General features: G+C 38.4%; 1 protein-coding gene across 8 annotated transcripts; it reads left to right on the top strand.

Moving 5' to 3' along the window:
• Positions 1 to 471: 471 nt before the first annotated feature.
• On the top strand, positions 472 to 18,152 carry TDO2 (tryptophan 2,3-dioxygenase). Of its 8 annotated transcripts, none has more exons than XM_070769215.1 (13): positions 472 to 623; positions 849 to 954; positions 2,817 to 2,907; positions 3,726 to 3,755; positions 5,347 to 5,417; positions 6,455 to 6,582; positions 7,898 to 8,084; positions 9,354 to 9,461; positions 12,309 to 12,420; positions 12,990 to 13,047; positions 14,256 to 14,335; positions 15,158 to 15,248; positions 16,559 to 18,152. In XM_070769215.1, the coding sequence occupies exons 1-13, from the start codon at positions 589 to 591 to the stop codon at positions 16,710 to 16,712; spliced, it is 1,251 nt and encodes a 416-aa protein (XP_070625316.1). In that variant the 5' UTR covers positions 472 to 588; the 3' UTR covers positions 16,713 to 18,152. The 8 variants fall into 8 exon arrangements, with proteins under 8 accessions (XP_070625316.1, XP_070625312.1, XP_070625315.1 ...); XM_070769211.1 differs by having other exon boundaries at positions 15,044 to 15,248; XM_070769214.1 differs by lacking the exon at positions 16,559 to 18,152 and adding an exon at positions 15,394 to 15,704.
• The last annotated feature ends 915 nt before the right edge of the window (positions 18,153 to 19,067 follow it).

Below are 19,067 nucleotides of genomic sequence, written 5' to 3'. Positions count from 1 at the left end.
ATGACTGCTGCTAATTATTAAATGAGATTTAGACCAGGAAAACTTTGAAGAGGGGCTGAAATTGGGGTTTAAGTGTGAATCCTGCCTCTGTTGAATAATGAGTTTCTCCAGAGACACTCAAGGTCCGTCTTTGGCTTTGGAGTTGTAAAAATATCCAAATCTAAGACCAAGAGAATAAATACTTGTTTTTTAACAAGCTCATTCTCTTATACATTCTAACACTATGCAAATGTGTTCTTGGAATAGAATAGTTAAATCTTCGGGTTTTTAAACTTTGCCTCTCATCGATTTATTTACTGCTTGTTATTTTGGATATGAAAGCAGAACTTAGCAAGTCAAATACTGTTGGCAGAATACTCAGGTCTATAGCAAACAAACTGCCCCAAACATAAATCCACGCTACAGTCTGCCAAAGTTCAGCTTCTGTACCAACTGAAACAGAAGTCCCACTAGGAGATGCAAAGGGGCTGATTGGCTGGGGCAGGGTGGGCAGGGTACATAAAAGGCAGCTGTGGACATCTGGGGAGGTCAGCCTCATCATCCAGCTACAGTTAGAGCTCTGGGCTGCCCTGACAGTGTATCTTCATCATGAGTGGGTGCCCCTTTTTAGGAAAGAGCTTTGGGTGAGTATTTACCTCTATCCTGAGTATGGTTAAGCTCTTAGGAAGGTCAGATAGGAAAAGTAATTTCAGAATTTCAAGAGCAAAGGTGAAAACTGTCAGCCTTCTTCCACTGTTTAATCATCTACTTTGAAAAGTTAGGAATAAGAGAATTCTCGTCGCTCCTGTTATTCGGTACTGTGCTTTCTCAAGCTCTATTTTTTCCCCTTTTACTTCTTTCACCTGAAGATATGCTTTTAAACCACTCTCTGCACAAGGCAGTGAAGAAGACAAATCACAGGCCGGTGTGAACAGAGCCAGTAAAGGAGGACTTATCTATGGGAACTACCTGCAAGTAAGTGGCAGGGTCCTTACAAGAATTATCTTTCATTTTTGGGCCTTAAACTCAGTTACATGACATTTTCATGTTTGGGGATTGTTTTGTGTTTGTTTTTGCAGTTGGGCTTCCCTGGTAGCTCAGCTGGTAAAGAATCTGCCTGCAATGCAGTAGACCCTGGTTGGTAGCTCAGCTGGTAAAGAATCTGCCTGCAATGCAGTAGACCCTGGTTCGATTCCTGAGTCAGGCAGATCCCCTAGAGAAGGGATAGGCTCCCCACTCCAGTATTCTTGGGCTTCCCTGGTGGCTCAGCTGGTTAAGAATCTGCCTGCAATGTGGGAGACCTGGGTTTGATCCCTCTGTTGGGAAGAGCCCCTGGAGAAGGGAACGACTACCCACTCCAGTATTCTTGCTTGGAGAATTTCATGGACCGTATAGTCCATGGGGTCGTAAAGATTCTCAGTCACCCAATAGTTTTATGGATCTAAAGATATCTCTTTTTATACAAATGTATGCTTTTTTGAGCATATATTTTTATTAGAAAATTCTAAGACTTGTATGTAAAGATTCACCTGCCCAACAAACGTACAATAATGGCAGAGAAAGCATAGATAACTGGCTGGCATTGCACGACCTGTTCACGTGAGACCTGATTACTAGATCCCAGCCTAGAATTGCAAATGTAGCCAGACAATTTCTCTTTTAAATTCTTTATTGTAAAGTGGAAATGTTGAAGGCATATGTTTAGAGGAAAGAAGGGTGTTAAAAAGAGGTATTTGAACATTATTTTATCTTTTTTTTTTTTGCCACTTGGCATGTGGGAACTTAGTTCCCTGACCAGGGGTTGAACCCTCACCTCTTGCAGGGGAAGCATGGAGTCCCAACCCTGGACCACTAGGGAAATTGCTGGAGATTATTTTTAAGATGTGAAATGATTAGAATCCTTGATGACTTTGTTGATGGGTTTCTAAGGATGAGCTGATAGGCAATGTTAAGACCTTCTTAGAACTGACTCTTTAGGAGAATAAAAGAACAGCAGACACATAGTAGGCTAAGCAAGTTATAGAGCTTTTATGGCACTGGCTTCAAGAGATGGAAGGGATGTGATTTCTCAGTGAGGGTAATAGTATGTATTAGTAAAAATTCCTGGGCTTCCCCAGTGGCACAGTGATAAAGAATCCACCTGCCAATGCAGGAGACTCTAGAGACTCAGGTTCGAACCCTGGGTTGGAAAGATCCTTTGGAGGAGGGCATGGGAAACCACTCCAGTATTCTTGCCTGGAGAATCCCACGGACAGAGGAGCCTGGTGGGCTACAGTCCATTTGGTGGCAAAGAGTCAGACATGACAGCACACACACATACACAGATATAATTTCTTCTGAAAAGAATAAAACTCATAAATTCAACTCACTCCTTGTGAAGAGACATTAATTGTTTAAAAGAAAGTAGATTGGTTCCTGAGTATTTGGGAGTTTTTTTTTTTTTTATAGTATCATATTCTATTTATTAAAGTTGGTAAAAATCAAGTTTTGCAATTTCAATATCAGTCTTTTTGTAATCTTTTTTTCCAGTTTTACTGAGATATAATTGACATATAACTTCACATAAGTTTAAGGTGCCCACATGTTGATTTGATTACACTTACATATGGCATAGTGATTACTACCAGAGCATTAACTAATGCCTGCATCATGTCACATAATCACCTTTCTTGTTTGTTTGTTTTTTTTTTTTGTGGTAAGAACACTTAAGATCTAGTATATGGTGCATTGTCATTAACTACAATCACTATGGTGTACATTAGATCCTAACTGTAACTTATTCATCATGTAAATAGAAGTTTCTACAAAATCAGTTTTTCTATTTTTTTTGTTTGAAGTTGGAAAAAGTTTTGAATGCACAGGAGCTTCAAAGTGAAATGAAAGGAAATAAAATCCACGATGAACATCTTTTTATCATAACTCATCAAGGTAAGTCACACACAGGGTTGAACAGTAACTATTCATAGTAGTTTCCCATTAGTAATGGGGAGAGTTACAATGCTTTTAACTGTAGAATGGTGGAAGAGTAAAGGATCACATTTGCTAGGGTGCTTGCAAAGACTTTGCTATCAGATAAATTATCATAGGTCCTCCTTCTGGGATTTACTACAGTCTTCTTTCTGTTACCTCACTGCTTATCAGGTAGGACTTTGTCCTTAATCCAAAGAGACTTTTTATCTCTTGGAATTCACAAAGAATCTGAAAGTTAAGATGTCACTACTTGTCAACTCAGAGCTATTTTCAAGAAATAGATCACTCACATTTACTGTAACTGTACACGTCCTACAGAAATTTGGTACTAAACAGGAATATAAATTTTATCTAAAATGTGTATTCATTCTCTCCAGACTTCTAACTTCTGGGTAGTGGTTTTTTAACGTAGGAGTCCATGACTTTGGAAGTTGAGGAAGTCTCAGAACTCTTTGACTTGTGTGAAAGATTTCACAAATATGTGTCTTACAGAAGTCTGTTACCCCAAAACATTCAGATTTACTCTAAATCCTTTGTATCTAATACTGTCCTCTGGTTGATCATGGCTCCATCTCTCATGCTGATCAGCGCTGCATTTCTAGATGTTTCTTTGTCTTATCCATTCTTTCTGTCTTTCAAATGATTGTTTTCTTCACTGACTGGCTAATATAACCAACTCCTTTGAGGAAAAAAAAAAAAAAAAAGGAAAATAATTGGCTTAATGTGTTACTTCTTCTGTTTTTTATGGTGACATTCTGTTGGTGGCTTATACCAAGACAAAATCAATGAGGGCAGAATGACAGCAGGTGAGCATACATCTAGAATCAGAAATCTATTTCGAATCCCATCTCTACCATTAAAGATGATGCAACCTCAGTCTGGTTTCTGGACTAGTAATTCTCTTCATTTCCCCATCTGTACAATGGGAAGAATGATTACATCTTCTCATTCACAGAGCTCCTGTGAGGATGACATGAGATAAGGTGTGTTACACATTTAGTTCAAGGTACAGCATGCAGTGAGCTCATAGTAAATGGTAGCTTGCATCATTTGATGGAGAAACTTTCCTTCCATTAGAACACAAGGTAAGCAGGTCATGGGACCTGCTACCCAGAGTTAAACTTGAAAAATTGATAAATAAACTGATCAAAAAATATTTGATTTGCTCTTTTTGTCTAAAGATGGAAATTAGATTTCTAAAGTCTCCTTAGCTCTAATTTAAAGGTATAATTTTATTCCTTTCATTAGTACAGAAGCACAGCCTTTGCCCAAACAGAATGCATGAGCAATCATTAAAATGATTCATTTCCATGTTCCCCTAATGACTACATTTGCTATTTAATTTATCTATTTATAAAATAATCACCCAGTGTTTATCTTATCTCAAACATTATGCCAGGAGCTGAGGGAAACTGATGAATATGACAGAGTTTCAGCCTGTTCATAACTTGTCCTCCCTGTAAAGTCTGCGGCTAAGTCGTTTCAGTCGTGTCTGACTCTGTGCGACCCCATAGACGGCAGCCCACCAGGCTCCCCCATCCCTGGGATTCTCCAGGCAAGAACACTGGAGTGGGTTGCCATTTCTTTCTCCAAAGCATGAAAGTGAAAAGTGAAAGGGAAGTCGCTCAGTCGTATCTGACTCTTAGTGACCCCATGGACGGCGGCCTACCAGGCTCCCCCGTCCATGGGATTTTTCAAGCAAGAGTACTGGAGTGGGGTGCCATTGCCTTCTCCACTGTAAAGTCTAAATCTCTAGAAACAAACATGTCATCATACTCATTAGGTTGCGCGCATGATGCTTAGTCGCTCAGTGGCGTCCAACTTTTGCAACCTTATGGACTGTAGCCCACCAGGCTCCTCTGTCCATGAGATTATCCAGGCAAGAATACTGGAATGGGTAGCCAGTTCCTTCTCCACAGAAACTTCCCGACCCAGGGATCGAACCCTTATTGCAGGGATCAAACTTCTGTATTGTAGGCAGATTCTTTTCTGTCTGAGCCACCAGGGAAGCCCATTCATTACGTTAATGAATTATTAATATCTCACTTTATAGATATTCAGTATTACTTCTGCTTCTCCACACACCTCCAGCTTCCACATGGGAAGATAAGATTATTTGCTGTATCCCAAAAAGACATTTACAGTATTTAGTTGAAAGAAATCAGTTCAAAAATAACATAAAGCATATAGATAACATACCTGACATATTAAAACATTCATTAAAAGGAGGCTATTTTAACTTGATCACTAATACTTGTTTGTTAGCATAGCATAGGGCTATGTTGGCATTTATAGACTTTTAAGTTACATTTTTATTTCTCTTTCAATGTGTTAGCCTTGTCTTTCATATAATTATGGTCAAAAGGCTCCCGACTGATGATGATCTTCTCCTTGCAGCTTATGAACTCTGGTTTAAGCAGATCCTGTGGGAATTAGATTCTGTTCGTGAGATCTTTCAGAATGGCCATGTGAGTTGCTATGTCACAGTATTCCTTTCATACTTTTCTTTGAGAGTGTAGAAAATATTATTAATGGGAAAAGTTTAACACCAAATGGTGGAATTAGTATTTAAGGGGGAAAAAAGTTTCTAGTGTAGAGAGTTTGGTCATGTTCTTCCAGCGTAATTATCACCATGCCCTTGCTTTAAGATGCCTTTCAAATTTTATTTTCAAGTCCTTTGTTTAGAAATCAATTTTTTCCCCTGCAAAAAGTTGTTACAAATGACAGTGGATTGCCAGGACAGCTAATGTAGATTCTTTAATCAATAGCTACCAGAATTGTATTTCTAATGAATGTTTGCTATGAGAAGATAGGAGCAATGATGAAGGAGGTGACACAGGAGGAGAGGTGGAGATGGGGAAAGAGAATAGACAAGACGAAGAGGATGAGCCAGAAGAGGATGAGGAGGAACAGAGTGGGAGGAGGAAGAGTCAGAATCCTGGTGATGTTCCCTCAGTCTCCCTCCCAGCCCACTTCTTGCACACGTACCTTCCTTCATCCTTGGAGGACACAGGACACAGCCTTGTGTTCTCCAGCTCAGAGCCCGTGTGCCAAGGGGGCTGGGAAGGAGAGAACATCCATTCTCTGTGAACATCATCCCCATCCATTTCCATGGCAACTCCTGCCCTTGAGACAGAACAGAGGAACCCAAGTGTCTGCTTAATTCTTACCCACAAGTTTCCACGTTCTCCTAAACTTTATTCCTCAGAGCAAAACTAAGAGAGACATTTGCTTTGAAATCAGTGGGAGTTGTGTTCCAGAATTTACTTAAATTGTCCTTCCATAGAATTTTTCTAGTTTTAAAGAAAAAAAAAAAAAAAGATTTGAATGTTGCAGACACTTCTTGCAAACAATTCAGAGTTGCCATTAGTTTAGAATCTACCTAAGGCACATTTTAATGCAAATGTTCCTCTTTAAAGTAGAGATAACATCCACAGGAGTGCATTGTTTAGTGTCTCCCAGAATTGAGGATTGATTACTCAGTGTCTTGTCTCCTAACACCCAGGTGAGGGATGAGAGGAACATGCTGAAGGTGATCACCCGAATGCACCGAGTGGTGGTGATCCTCAAACTCTTGGTCCAGCAGTTTTCCGTCCTGGAGACCATGACAGCCTTGGACTTCAATGACTTCAGGTGCGCGCGCGGCTTTGCCAGCATACAGGGGTTACCCTTCCCTTCTGATGGGCTGGAGAGAACGTGCCTGCTGTTTTGCGTGGCGTTAAGGAGTCAGTCTTGCTGACAGTCTGTCACTGTGAGCACTTGGGAGCCGTCATCCCGAAGCATTTGAGTAGCTATTGAAAATATTTCATCTCTTCCTTTCACATATGAACATAACAGGATCCATTAAATTCAATTCATCATGTGTACCCTAGTTTTATCCCAAAAGGATTTTAGACAGCTTAGCAAAATGGCTTAAAAGGCTGATATAATACACATTCTAAATTTAAATGATTAAAAACCAAAAATACAAGAGAAATAGGAATGATATGTAAAGAAGCATGTAACCAAAACTGACAGTATAAATTATGGATTGAACTATAAATTGTATTTTTTATGTGTTTTAAATTTTTATTTTATATTAGACTACAGTTAATTAACAATGTTGTGTTAGTTTCAGGTGTTCAGCAAAGTGATTCAGTTATACATGTACATGTATCTATTCTTTTTCAGATTCTTTTCCCACTTAGGTTATTATGGAATGTTTAGCAGTCAAACTATAAATTTTATAAGAAAACTTTTTCATAACTAAGATTTGAGAAGAAATTTTAAGAGCATGGGGTGCAGAAGCAGTATCCTCTACATGGTTGGTAATCAAATGAAAAGAAGTAGAATTCCTTTTTAGTATATACTTAACAAATTGAAGTCTTAGTACCAGTTATAGGGAGAACATTTATAGGGATGTGAGGGTTGTGCCTGGTGGGAGTAATCACATTTTGTGATGCCCTCTTTTGTGCTAGGCAACATTCCATTCATTTCACTTGTGGAGTCTCACAGTGCTGAACTTTGAGAATTGAACTTTAAGGAGAAACTGAAGAAAATTTACAAAGGAACTTTTAGCACTATTGAATAAGAAGTATTGCTCAATGTTCATCTGTCTTTACCTTAGGAAAAAACTTAGTATACACACATGCATGTACATCTATGCATGTGTATATATAAGCACACATGTGAACGCACATACACAGATATAAACACACATTGGTACACTATGACCCTTCACAAACTATACAAACATCGGCCTGCAGAGACGATGATGGCTAGGAGCTCGTTGTCCTGATTGGATCAAGTCCAAGTCATGGGTTCAGCCCTGGGCTGTTGTGTGTCTGTGCCTGGTGACACCTGCAGAGTCACATGACCACCGCCTCCCCCCTCCCCAAGAAGGCAGTGTTACAGTGATTTACAATGTGCACCTTCCCCTGCTCTTCTCTCCCGGGACCTGTTCTCAAAGAGAGTACTTATCCCCGGCGTCCGGCTTCCAGAGTCTGCAGTTCCGCCTGTTAGAAAACAAGATAGGGGTTCTGCAGAGCTTGAGGGTCCCTTACAACAGAAGACACTACCGCGACAACTTCAGAGGGAAAGACAACGAGCTTCTGCTGAAGTCCGAGCAAGAAAGGACGCTTCTGCAGCTGGTTGAGGTGCGTGCGCAGACGTAACGTTTCGCTCAGCACGTGTAGTTCACTGAGCTTCTGCGAGATCCGGACTTCAAAACTCCTGTCGAAATTGGGTTGCATTTGTTGTAAATAAGAGAAGAATGAACTTATAAAAATACTTCAACTGGTAAATTCCACTAATTAAAATATTAAGAACTCTCTTGAGAACTTCAGAGATATTTCTATAGTCAATGATATGTTAACATTTAATAACCTCTATATCTTATTAAAACAACCCTTTTAAACATTGCTGCTAAGCAACTAGCATTGGGTTAGCTGATTTTTAAACTGGGTATGGTTATTTATTTAATGAGCTTTACTTTAAAATATTCCATAATTGAAAAGTTCCACAAGTTGAGTATGTTTCTTAATTAAACTACATCACTAAGGTTCATCACTAAAGTTCTGTCCTTCAGGATTTCCCCCAGTCATATCTAGTTCTCTGTGGGTCTGTACATGGTCCTGAGGAATTATTAGTTTCTGCGCAAGAAAATTATTAAATAGGATTGTACAGTCTTGACTTCTTGGACAAAGGCTTTTACTTTGCAAATTAAACTTTTATTTTAGCAAATTATGCTCTGCTCACTAATCCCCTGGGCATTATAAATACAGATTTAGGTTAATAAATATTAATGCCACTTAATGGCTATAGAAAAAGAATCACAAAGTTAAATTCAAAACCAAGAATAAGCTATATGAGAGCTCATAGAGATGCATGGACTCGTTTTTATTTCTAGATTAAAAATCCTGTGGAATCTGGAAATAATTGAGTAGCTAGCTGATTTCAATGTTGCTAAGTACACAGTGTTCTTGCATTTAGATCAAATCAAATTATATATGATATGATTCCTTCAGCTCCTAAGACATAAACTATTTTGAGAATAAACCAGTATACCTCATTAAAACAACATATACATATGTTCATAGATCTATAGAACAAAACTGGAATATCTGTAATAATTTAATAGAAAGTAAATTTTTAATTTGATTGCCTTCTAGATTAGGAGAAAAAAACACTGCTGTTTTATAAATGAAGAAATTGAAGGGGAGAGGGGATATAGCTCAGTGGTAGAGCATTTGACTGCAGATATTGAAAGGAAAGAGAAACGTTTACATACAAAAAGATTAATGATATACTGACATTTTCCTCAAAACCAGGAAAATTTTATATTTCAAGTTCACAAATGTTTGTTACAAAACATTTGACATATTTTAAATTTTACAATGTATTCACTTGAAAAATATTTACTTCAGGCATGGCTGGAAAGAACCCCAGGTTTAGAGCCGCATGGATTTAACTTCTGGGGAAAGCTTGAAAAGAACATTGTCAAAGGTTTGGAAGAAGAATTCACAAAGATTCAGGTATTTGTGAAACCATAAGTAAACATAAGTTTACTATAGGAGAAGTTTTGGGAATTTTATTTTAATTTTATTTTCTCTTAGTCTTTCATTTTCCTTATATTCTTTTTCTTTTACACGTGCATCTGCTTGGAATATATTACACAAGTGATTTAATTTTATTGATGCATAATAAAAAATAAGTGAAGGAGTTTATTGTAGGCAAGATTTTGAGGAGATGAGACAAATAGAGATTTTTCATTTTTATTGAAAGTTTCATGTTATGATTGCTTCTAGACAGAAGTGGGCTCACAAAGGACCAGTCAACCAATACATTAAGTCACGTAACTTCCCCTTCACTCATGTATGCTGAGTTCCTCCTATTGGCTGAGTTCTTCCTCAGACCATGGCAAACTTCCCTCAGTTAAAACAATACTGTTGATTCCTCAGTTTCTCTCATGTTATGGGCCCTCATCCTTTCTTCATGACCAAATTTTTGGAAGAGTTGTTTCAATTCTACATCTTGAGAGGCTATGTGCACCGTGCAGTGTTGTCACAGTCACGGGTCAAATTCCCCTTCCCTTCTTGGTGACCCTGTAACATACCCTTCTGCTACCTGGTTCATTTGCTTCCCTCCCTTCATGGGCAAAATGTAAAATATGAGTATTTACCTCATAGAGATATTGTGAACGTTACATTGGATTCATATTTGCAGGGTATTTAGAACAGCAGTGAGTGTAATTATTTCTTTTTCTCCATCTAATTCTCACCGTGGTTCAGTCTGCCTTCCTGTTGTTCACAAGTGACCCCCGTATGTAAATCCAATGGCCCTTTTATCTTCATTTTATTTCATTTCCTACTGGCTTTAATACTAATCACTACCTACACTTTCTTGAACATTCTCCCCACCCAACCCCGCTCCGCCATGGTTTTGGTATCAACATTTTGTTCTCACCTAGCTTTCTGACCCTTACTTCTCCAGCTCTTTCATGGGTTCATGTTTCTTTCTGAAACCAGTAACTGATGGAGATTCACAATGCATGGGCTCAGGTCCCTTGTATCCTCTTTTTCCTCTTCCACCAGGTGAACTCATTTATACCTGCTGCTGCAGCATCTGCTTAGACACCAGTAATTCTCAACTGTTTATCTCTAGCTTATTTGGCTCTTTGAATTTCATAATCCATTCTCCTTTCCCAGATAACTCTTTCCCAGTCTTCAGGTCTTATTTCAAGGAAAACTTCAGCAGGAGGGTCTTTATTGAACTCTCTGCTACTATAAGTTGTGATGGTATGACATTGCTCCTTTATTTCACTGCCCGTGGTTGCAATTATTTAAAATTCTTTTTCAAAAAATTGAGGTATAGTTGTCTTACAATGTTGTATTAGTTTCTGCTATAAAACAAAGTGAATCAGCCATATGTATACATACATGCCCTCTGTCTTGAGACTCCAACCTGTCCATCCCACCCCTCTAAGTCATCACAGAGCACCAATCTGAGCTCCCTGTGCTATACAGTAGCTGCCCACTAGCTATCTATTTTATAGTAGTGTATATATAGGGCTTCCCAGGTGACACAGTGGTGAAGAATCCACCTGCCACTGCAGGAGATGCAAGAGCAGTGGGTTTGATCCCTGGGTCAGGAAGATTCCCTGGAGGAGAAAATGGCAACCCACTCCAGTATTCTTGCCTGGAAAATCCCATGGACAGAGGCTACAGTCCATGGGGTCACAAAAGAGTCAGACATGACTGAGCGACTGAACACAAACATGCATAGTGTATATATAATCCCAATCTCCCAATTTATCTCACTCTTTTGCCCTCTGTTTCCAACCCTCCATGTCCACACATTTGTTCTCTACATATTCATCTCTATTCCTGCCCTGCACTGTTTATAACAGCAAAGATCTGGCAACAACCTAAATGTCTATCAACAGAAGAATGGATGAAGATGCGGTACATTTATAAAATAGAGTATTACTCAGCCATAAAAAATGAACGCAATTAGGTCATTTGTAGAGAAGTGGATGCACCTAGAGTCTGTCATACAGAGTGAAGTAAGTCAGAAAGAGGAAAAATAAAGTATGTTGATGCATATATGTGGAGAAATGGTTCAGATGAACCTAGTTGTATGGTTGTAATTTAACAAGTTTTCAGTGTTTTAGTCCCACCAGATAGAGATCAGGGGACTCGGTTTTTGCTCACAATTTTTTCTCTATCACTAGCCTGACATTTACTGAATAAATGAATAGTCCATTGGCCATAGAAGGCACACACATTCTGACCACATGATATGCTTGATCTGGTAAATGGAAGTCAGCTGGAGTAACTGATTTTTGCTCCAAGTAATTGAATTCTAAGTAGAGCATGTGTTGAAGGCAGGAAAATGCAAATTTCCTTAAACAAATCAATAAATATCAAGTGAATAAAAATATAACAGTGAAAAATATCTAAGGAATTGTATTTATAGAATATTGCTCTGAAGATAGAATTTCAGTAGAATTAGTAGTTTCTCTGACTAGGAATTCTTAACTTTTCCTAACTGGAATTAATTTACTCCCTGTATTAAATAATTGTCTAAAATTAGACATTATTGACCCCTCATAGTCACTCCAGTTTTGCCCGAATTCATTTATCATGACATTTATGAAAAGAGTATTTGAGTTTAACAAATCATTTAAACTTAAACAAAAGGGTAGAACCAGTGGGCATGAGGCCTCCCTAATTTTCCAAGCTTATATTCTTAGATGATACACTGCATATCCTACGGGACACCTTTTCTGCACCTGGGCTAGTCTATTTCTCACAAGCAGTATTTTCTAAAATAAGAATTTATTTTCTTTTGGGAATATTAATGCAGCTTTTCTCCCAAAGGCTAAGGAAGAGTCAGAGGAAAAGGAGGAACAAATGGCTGAATTTCAGAAGCAGAAAGAGGTATTACTGTCCTTATTTGATGAGAAACGTCATGAGCATCTCCTTAGTAAAGGTAGGCATTTCTATTCAGAGGATCCTTTCCCTGGAACATAAGACTGTGAGCTCAAAATACCAAACCCTACTTCGGGGGGATAAAATGGACATTGATATTTCCATTCATAGAAGTAAGGAATTTTAAAATTTATCTTGCAAGTTATCTTTATCAATTTTTTCTTTTTTTGAAAGTGAAAAATATATTTAACTAACTTTATAATTCTATAATTTAGTTGCATTATTTTCAAAGAGATATTCATAAATGATACAGGAACTAAATATTTAGAGGGGAAAAGCTCACGTCCTTTTGTCTGTGGCTGTTTATTGCATGATTTCTGTCTATTTAAAAGTTTTGAGAATTTAAAGTGTGTGTGTATATACATGTATGTATTATTTTGTTTTTTAAAATCTAATACTAAAATAATGTTTTAAATGATAGTTTTCCAAATTCAAGTTAAGGGATTAAATATTTAACTAACATTCACATTATTTTCTAAAAACATGAACAATTACTTAAGGTGATGATGCCAAATTAACATGAGTGCCTTAAATTACCTATTAAATTAAAACTTGTTCCATGTCTTGCAGGAGAAAGACGGCTATCGTACAAAGCACTTCAGGGGGCCTTGATGATATATTTTTACAGGTAAAAACAAATCAAAAGAAGAGAATTTGAAGCAAAAAATTGAGGAGTAGATATAGATAATGTATCAAGTATAAAGCTTATACATTGCTTTAAAAACTAATTAGTTTAAAAACTAATCATAGTTTTTAAAAAGTCATTTAGATTTGGGGGAAAGCTTAGAAAATAATTGTGAAGTTTCATGAGGTTTTTCTTTATTTTAAATAGCAAGAGTCCAATGTTATCCCTGTCACGGGTTAAACACAGACACACACACGCACACACACACGCACACACACACACACGCGCACACACACACACACACACACAAATTAATCAAATATCCTTTTCATTAAATTCTGTGACATTGTGTCCTAAGGACCCGAAGTTGAATCTGTCTCAGAATCTTAGCCATGAAATAGGTTCTGTCATTTAACGACATTGTTATTCCTGTTTTATAAAATGAAAAAGAATGAAGTAGAAGCACCATATAAATTGCTGTGCTCTTTGCTCTGCAATTTCAAGTCTAATTGTTGTCACCGCCCACCATGTCTGAGGCCCATCTGTGTTTCATAAATTGAATGTGTCAGAGCAAAAGATGCCCCGCTGGTATAAAGCAAAAAAAAAAAAAATCTATGTTTACTGCGTGTCTTATTTGAATTCATTTAGTTTTTTAATCCTCTTTCACCTATTTTTGAGAATAGCAGCAGCATAAAAAACAGTTTTGACTGTTTTCCTCAATTCTTAGTGAATATATGCCATTCAAGCTTATGTATCCTCTGCAGAAAATACACCGAGTTGACGAAAACTGAAAAATATATATATAAGTAAAATTACATAGATATAAATTAAAAAATATATAAATATACATATATAATTTTATTTTGTGTATATATTTATTTAATATATATTTATTATGTATATATGTATTAGAGGAAACTTTAACAGGCAGTCTTTGTTTTCACAGTTTAATATCCTTGCCTGGAAGAAGTAGCTGGCTATTATTGGCTAGAAAACCTTAGATGTTGTCTGTGTCTGACTTTTATGAGAATGGGGGTGAGGTGTGACTCTGGTTATTTTATGTACTTCAAGAAATGTTCTAGAATCTTTAAACACACACTGAAAGATGAATTGTGTTATCCCCTAAGCCTGGGAGAGTTATCTAAGCTGTCACACTGGACTTGGCTGGACATGTTTATGGTCCAGATGATGATGGTGGTTTTGTTCCCTAGGGAAGAGCCCAGGTTCCAGGTCCCTTTCCAGCTGCTGACTTTCCTCATGGATGTGGACTCACTCATGACCAAGTGGAGATGTAAGCCCTTCCCCCCAACCTGACCCACAACCCTGCTCCCCTTCAAGCCCCCAATACCCCTCTGCCCTCCATTTGTGTGTGTGTGTGTGCTGGGGGGGATGGGCTAGTTTGTGAAAAAACAGCTCAGAAATTTCTCTGAGGGCCACCCACCCAGTGCACATGGCAGGCAGTTTTCAGGGCTCATATGTCCTCTGGGGGCCCAGGAAAATGTTGTGTTTGATCAGCAGGAAGAAAAGTGGTCACTCAGTCGTGTCTGACTCTTTGCAATCCCATGGACTATAGTCTACCAGGTTCCTCAGTCCATGGAATTTTCAAGAGGACTGGAGTGGGTTGCCATTCCTTCTCCAGGGGATCTTCCCAACCCAGGGATCGAACCCGGGTCTCCCGCATTGCAGGCAGACGCTTTACCGTCTGAGCCACCAGGAATCATCAGAAGGAAAAAGTAAACTTTAGGTCAAAGAAAATGTTTTAATTTATAATAGTAATGTATTCATCTTTGTGTCAATACAACTTGAAAATATAACGTCAGTAGTTTTGTTTTAATGGAGGAAGGGCCCCACGAAGGCGGTAGGAACAAGGGCTCATAAAAGTCACAGTGTGCCCACACCCCCCGCCCTGGCATCCAAGAGCTAATCCTAGGGAAGAATGGATGCACCGCGCAGCCTGGACCAGGCGGAGCACCAGGCAACCTCCCCTTGTGCCGCATAGGCTCACAGGCGAACCTCCCATATGGAATGATAAAGGGGAGCCTTTTTTCAGAGGCAATAATCGTTCCGACCCCTCTGCCTCAGCGCCCTGGAGCTAATGTGTGTGTTCACCTAGATAACCACGTGTGCCTGGTGCACAGGATGCTCGGCAGCAAGGCGGGCACTGGCGGGTCCTCTGGGTACCAGTACCTGCGCTCCACCGTGAGGTAAGCCGGCGTCACCTTCACCTCCGCGGGGCCACCAGCACCTGTTTGTCCACGGAGATGTGCTTTATCTAGGCAAGTCACTTACACTTGCTCCTGTCTGAACTGCTGGCAACACATTTATCCTTAAATTAAGGAATTCCTACAGGAGCTTTTGGAGATCATTGCAAACATCCTTATTTCTGGAAGGTCATCAGTTGGATCCTGGGATGAGATTGGACGCGGTACCAATATTTGCATCACCTGTGAGGGAGGGAACCAAGTTAACCCAAGGAGAAGTGTTTTCAACTCAGGGTACAGCAAAGTGACCCAGAAATTCTCTGTAATTCACCTATTTTCATCCCTAATCTTACCACCTGATTGACTAAATTATAAAATGCACAGTTTCAGTTTTCATTATTTTTATACATCTTCATTTTCCCAAGAATAAAAGTTAGATTGAATGATTCTAAAAATTTATTAGTTTGAATTTTTATAATCATTACACACTTTCTCCTTTCCTGGAAATAAATTCTGTGAGCATGAAACCATAAATGATCACAGAAAATGAGCACACCCATCAGTGGCGATGGGAATAGTGAACGCAAACCACCTTCCTAGTGTGTCACTTTCTCATTAAATCATCACAAAAGCCTGGTGAGAGGAAGGGATTGTGGTTTTTATTTGATGAAGTTGGAAACCAAAACACTAAGCTTTGGACAGCTTGACCAAGGTCACATGAGTTGCAAATGACAGCAAAATATGAACCCAAATTTGATTTTAAAGACAAATGTTCTTCTGCAGGTGAAATGCAAGTGAAAATAGTTGGCTAACAAACACAAAAGCAATTTTAAAGTGAAAACCACTCTTATAGACATTTATTATATAATCTAAGATGGTGTTTCAATATATCAATACACTCATGTCTGTTACTTGGCAGCTACTTTACAGGTGGGAAATATTTTCCAATGAACAACTGGGAATTTTATTTGCTTTCAATTTATTATTTTGCATCCCACCCTTTAAAAATCAGAAATAGGAACACATCTTTATCTTCATGAAAGTAGCATGACAGTAATAACTCTAGGTTTTGTTCTGGCCCAGTCTGGTCTGGATCGCTGAAACATGTAATATTGTTTTATGGACATAAATTTTGGATATGGAATAAAAATGAAGCAATCTTAATACTAACACTACTTGATATATACAACACGTAACATATATAATATGATAGAATATAGAAATTTATTTATGGCAAAATATCATTATTTGAAACTTTAAAAAATCTTTTGTATCAATAATTCTAAAACATCTGTATATATGTGTTTTTCCAGTGACAGGTACAAAGTATTTGTAGATTTATTTAATCTCTCAACATATCTGGTTCCCCGACACTGGATTCCGAAGATGAACCCAGTCATTCATAAGTTCCTTTACACGGCTGAATACTGTGACAGCTCTTACTTCAGCAGTGATGAATCAGATTAAAATCATCTGCAAAAATCTATGAATTTGCTTTCTCAGTCTGCATTTAAAATTTTTTCTATGAATTTTCATGACTATACAGAGTCCTAATGTAATATATGTACTTACATATATATACATATATAGCATATATTAAACATATAGTACTGTAGCACTGATTCAAACCTAGAAATAATTTTATCACCTCATGTTTGTGATAACAGACTAAACATTAAGATAAGAAATTCAGTTAAATTATAACATTGTACATAGTGTATTTTCCTGTTAAAAACAATGTCCTAGTACTTATCTTAATGTAGCCATGTAATGCAATGGTTATCTCATTTCAAACATTGTAAGCTTGTAAACTTCAGCTGTTTCAAATATTTTATGGAATAAAATGTGTCATTCTGTACAAAGAGGTGTTCAGTCAAACATTTTGCAAGTATTAAGATTGTTTGTTGACATATATTGTTTTGGAAACATTGATTGCATCTGTTAGGACTCTTGGTGACCAAGGACAGAAATCTATCTGAAACTTAACGGGGTTCACTGGGCAGTTACTCCAGGAGATCCTGTATGTGACAAAAGCTTGGGAAGCTTGGAGCCCCCAGGGATGGATGTGGGCCCTGGAGACCTCAGTTCTTGGCACCTGGGGGAACCCTGTCTCATCTCTCTTTCTCAGTAGGGGTTGGCCTTGCTCTTCCCTGTTGTGGACCAGTTCTGTCCTCAGGCTGCATCCATGCTTCAGCACCTCTAGACTCTCAGAGGGAAAAGTGCTCTTCCCAGCCCCAAGGCTCATGGTCTGGGAGGCAGAGCACACCCTAAGGCATGGCAGAATTGAGGTGACCATAGGTATTCTTTCCAGAAGACAGGAGACACATAAACTAAGAAATGACCAAGTTCATTTGTCATGAAAAGTGTGAGACCCAGAGTTTAGATCAGACAGGAGTTCCTTTCTTCTCTTTCTAGCATGGCCTGGCAATACTTAGTGGAATGTCTATTATGAAAATATTATAAAAAATTTTGGGATGTAGAATAACCTTGACCTCGGGTGATCGTCTCTGTAAGAAGCAGGTTCTTGGTGGAACTGAACTATTCTTTGGTCTCAATTGCAACTTTTTCTTATAAGAATCATACTGCCTAGTTTATCTCTAAATTACATATAATTGCTTTTGCCTATATGTGTGTGTGTATACATATGTAGTACCTGATGGTGGTTAAGCTGAAAAATCCAAAGACAAATAGCATGGTGGCCGGTGGTAGTCCCTTAAGTTTGACAGTAAATGCATCTATTAATTACCTATTTTGATATAACAAGGTTAATCCCTAGTTTCCTATCTGTTTAATGGGGATAAAGTTTACAATTTTTGCTTTTTCTCATGAAGTAATGAAGAAATATGTTAGTGGATGTTCTGTCACCAAGATGCCTTGGAAGTTTGAAATAAATGTTATTTGTCAAGACTTATTCTTTTAATAAGTAATCTTATTTAATTATTTTTATCTTGTTTCTTGGTGTGCTAGGTTATACAGCTGTAAGGGTTTTTTTCAAATGATGTATCACTAATTCTTATGTAAATGTCAAAACCACTTATGTACCATGTGTGTGTACTCAGTCGTGTCCGACTCTGTGCGACACCACAGACTGAACCCCGCCAGCCTCCTCTGTTCACGGAATTTTCCAGGCAAGGACACTGGAGTAGGTTGCCATTTCCTACTCCAAAACCACTTATAATGCCCCATTTAAACTTGCTTCTAGTGTCTACAATGCACTTTTAATAATTCTTAAATAAATCATGAAATCAAGGCTGCCCAATTTAGTATTCACTCTGAGATCCCAGTGAAATCACATCCAGGAACATCTTGATGTTTTTCATTATGACTTCTACTAAATACATGACGATTTCATCGCTCTGCTCTTGGCCTCACTGGGTGAATGCCCAGCAGCTTGTCAGAGCTGGACCACAGCATACACCCACGTGGAATAGCAACTGGTGAGGCTGAGAAGCCAGTGAAAGAGTTAAAGCTTAGGCAGGCAGTCCAAGACCCTTTAAGGAGGAGGTGAACAGTCTTGCTCATGTTGTCCTTAAGCCTTGTGCAACAATGTATCTTGCCTGAGCTACATATTTAGGTCTGGAACTAAGATCACACAGCACAGTGTCTTACTCATGGAAATGCTTTTCTTAGGCTCTATGTTAATGATTATAATTGTAACAGATCTTGCCTGGGAACCTGTTTCTCAAGACTTGTACCCCTGGTTGCACAGCAACAGTGTATCTTGCCTGGAGGCACTGCAGGGAACCTTTCTCCCTGGCTAATCTTGTGCCTAAATTATCTCAGGATGTATGCCTTGGCAAAGGGTCTGGTGAACTCTTGCAA

The sequence above is a fragment of the Bos indicus genome, chromosome 17, assembly GCF_029378745.1.
Source record: "Bos indicus isolate NIAB-ARS_2022 breed Sahiwal x Tharparkar chromosome 17, NIAB-ARS_B.indTharparkar_mat_pri_1.0, whole genome shotgun sequence".
In the NCBI taxonomy this organism is placed as follows: domain Eukaryota; kingdom Metazoa; phylum Chordata; class Mammalia; order Artiodactyla; family Bovidae; genus Bos; species Bos indicus.
The sequence above is the reverse complement of the archived record's forward strand: the minus strand, read 5'-3'. Positions and strand labels throughout refer to the sequence as shown.

What these genes read in the sequence shown, in the direction of transcription:
- TDO2 (XM_070769209.1), top strand. Translation starts at nt 589, where the DNA reads ATGAGTGGGTGCCCCTTTTTAGGAAAGAGCTTTGG. An exon ending in TCTATGGGAACTACCTGCAA is followed by an intron (nt 955 to 2,816) that starts GTAAGTGGCAGG and finishes TTTTGTTTGAAG; the next exon opens with TTGGAAAAAGTTTTGAATGC. An exon ending in TGAGGGCAGAATGACAGCAG is followed by an intron (nt 3,756 to 5,346) that starts GTGAGCATACAT and finishes TTCTCCTTGCAG; the next exon opens with CTTATGAACTCTGGTTTAAG.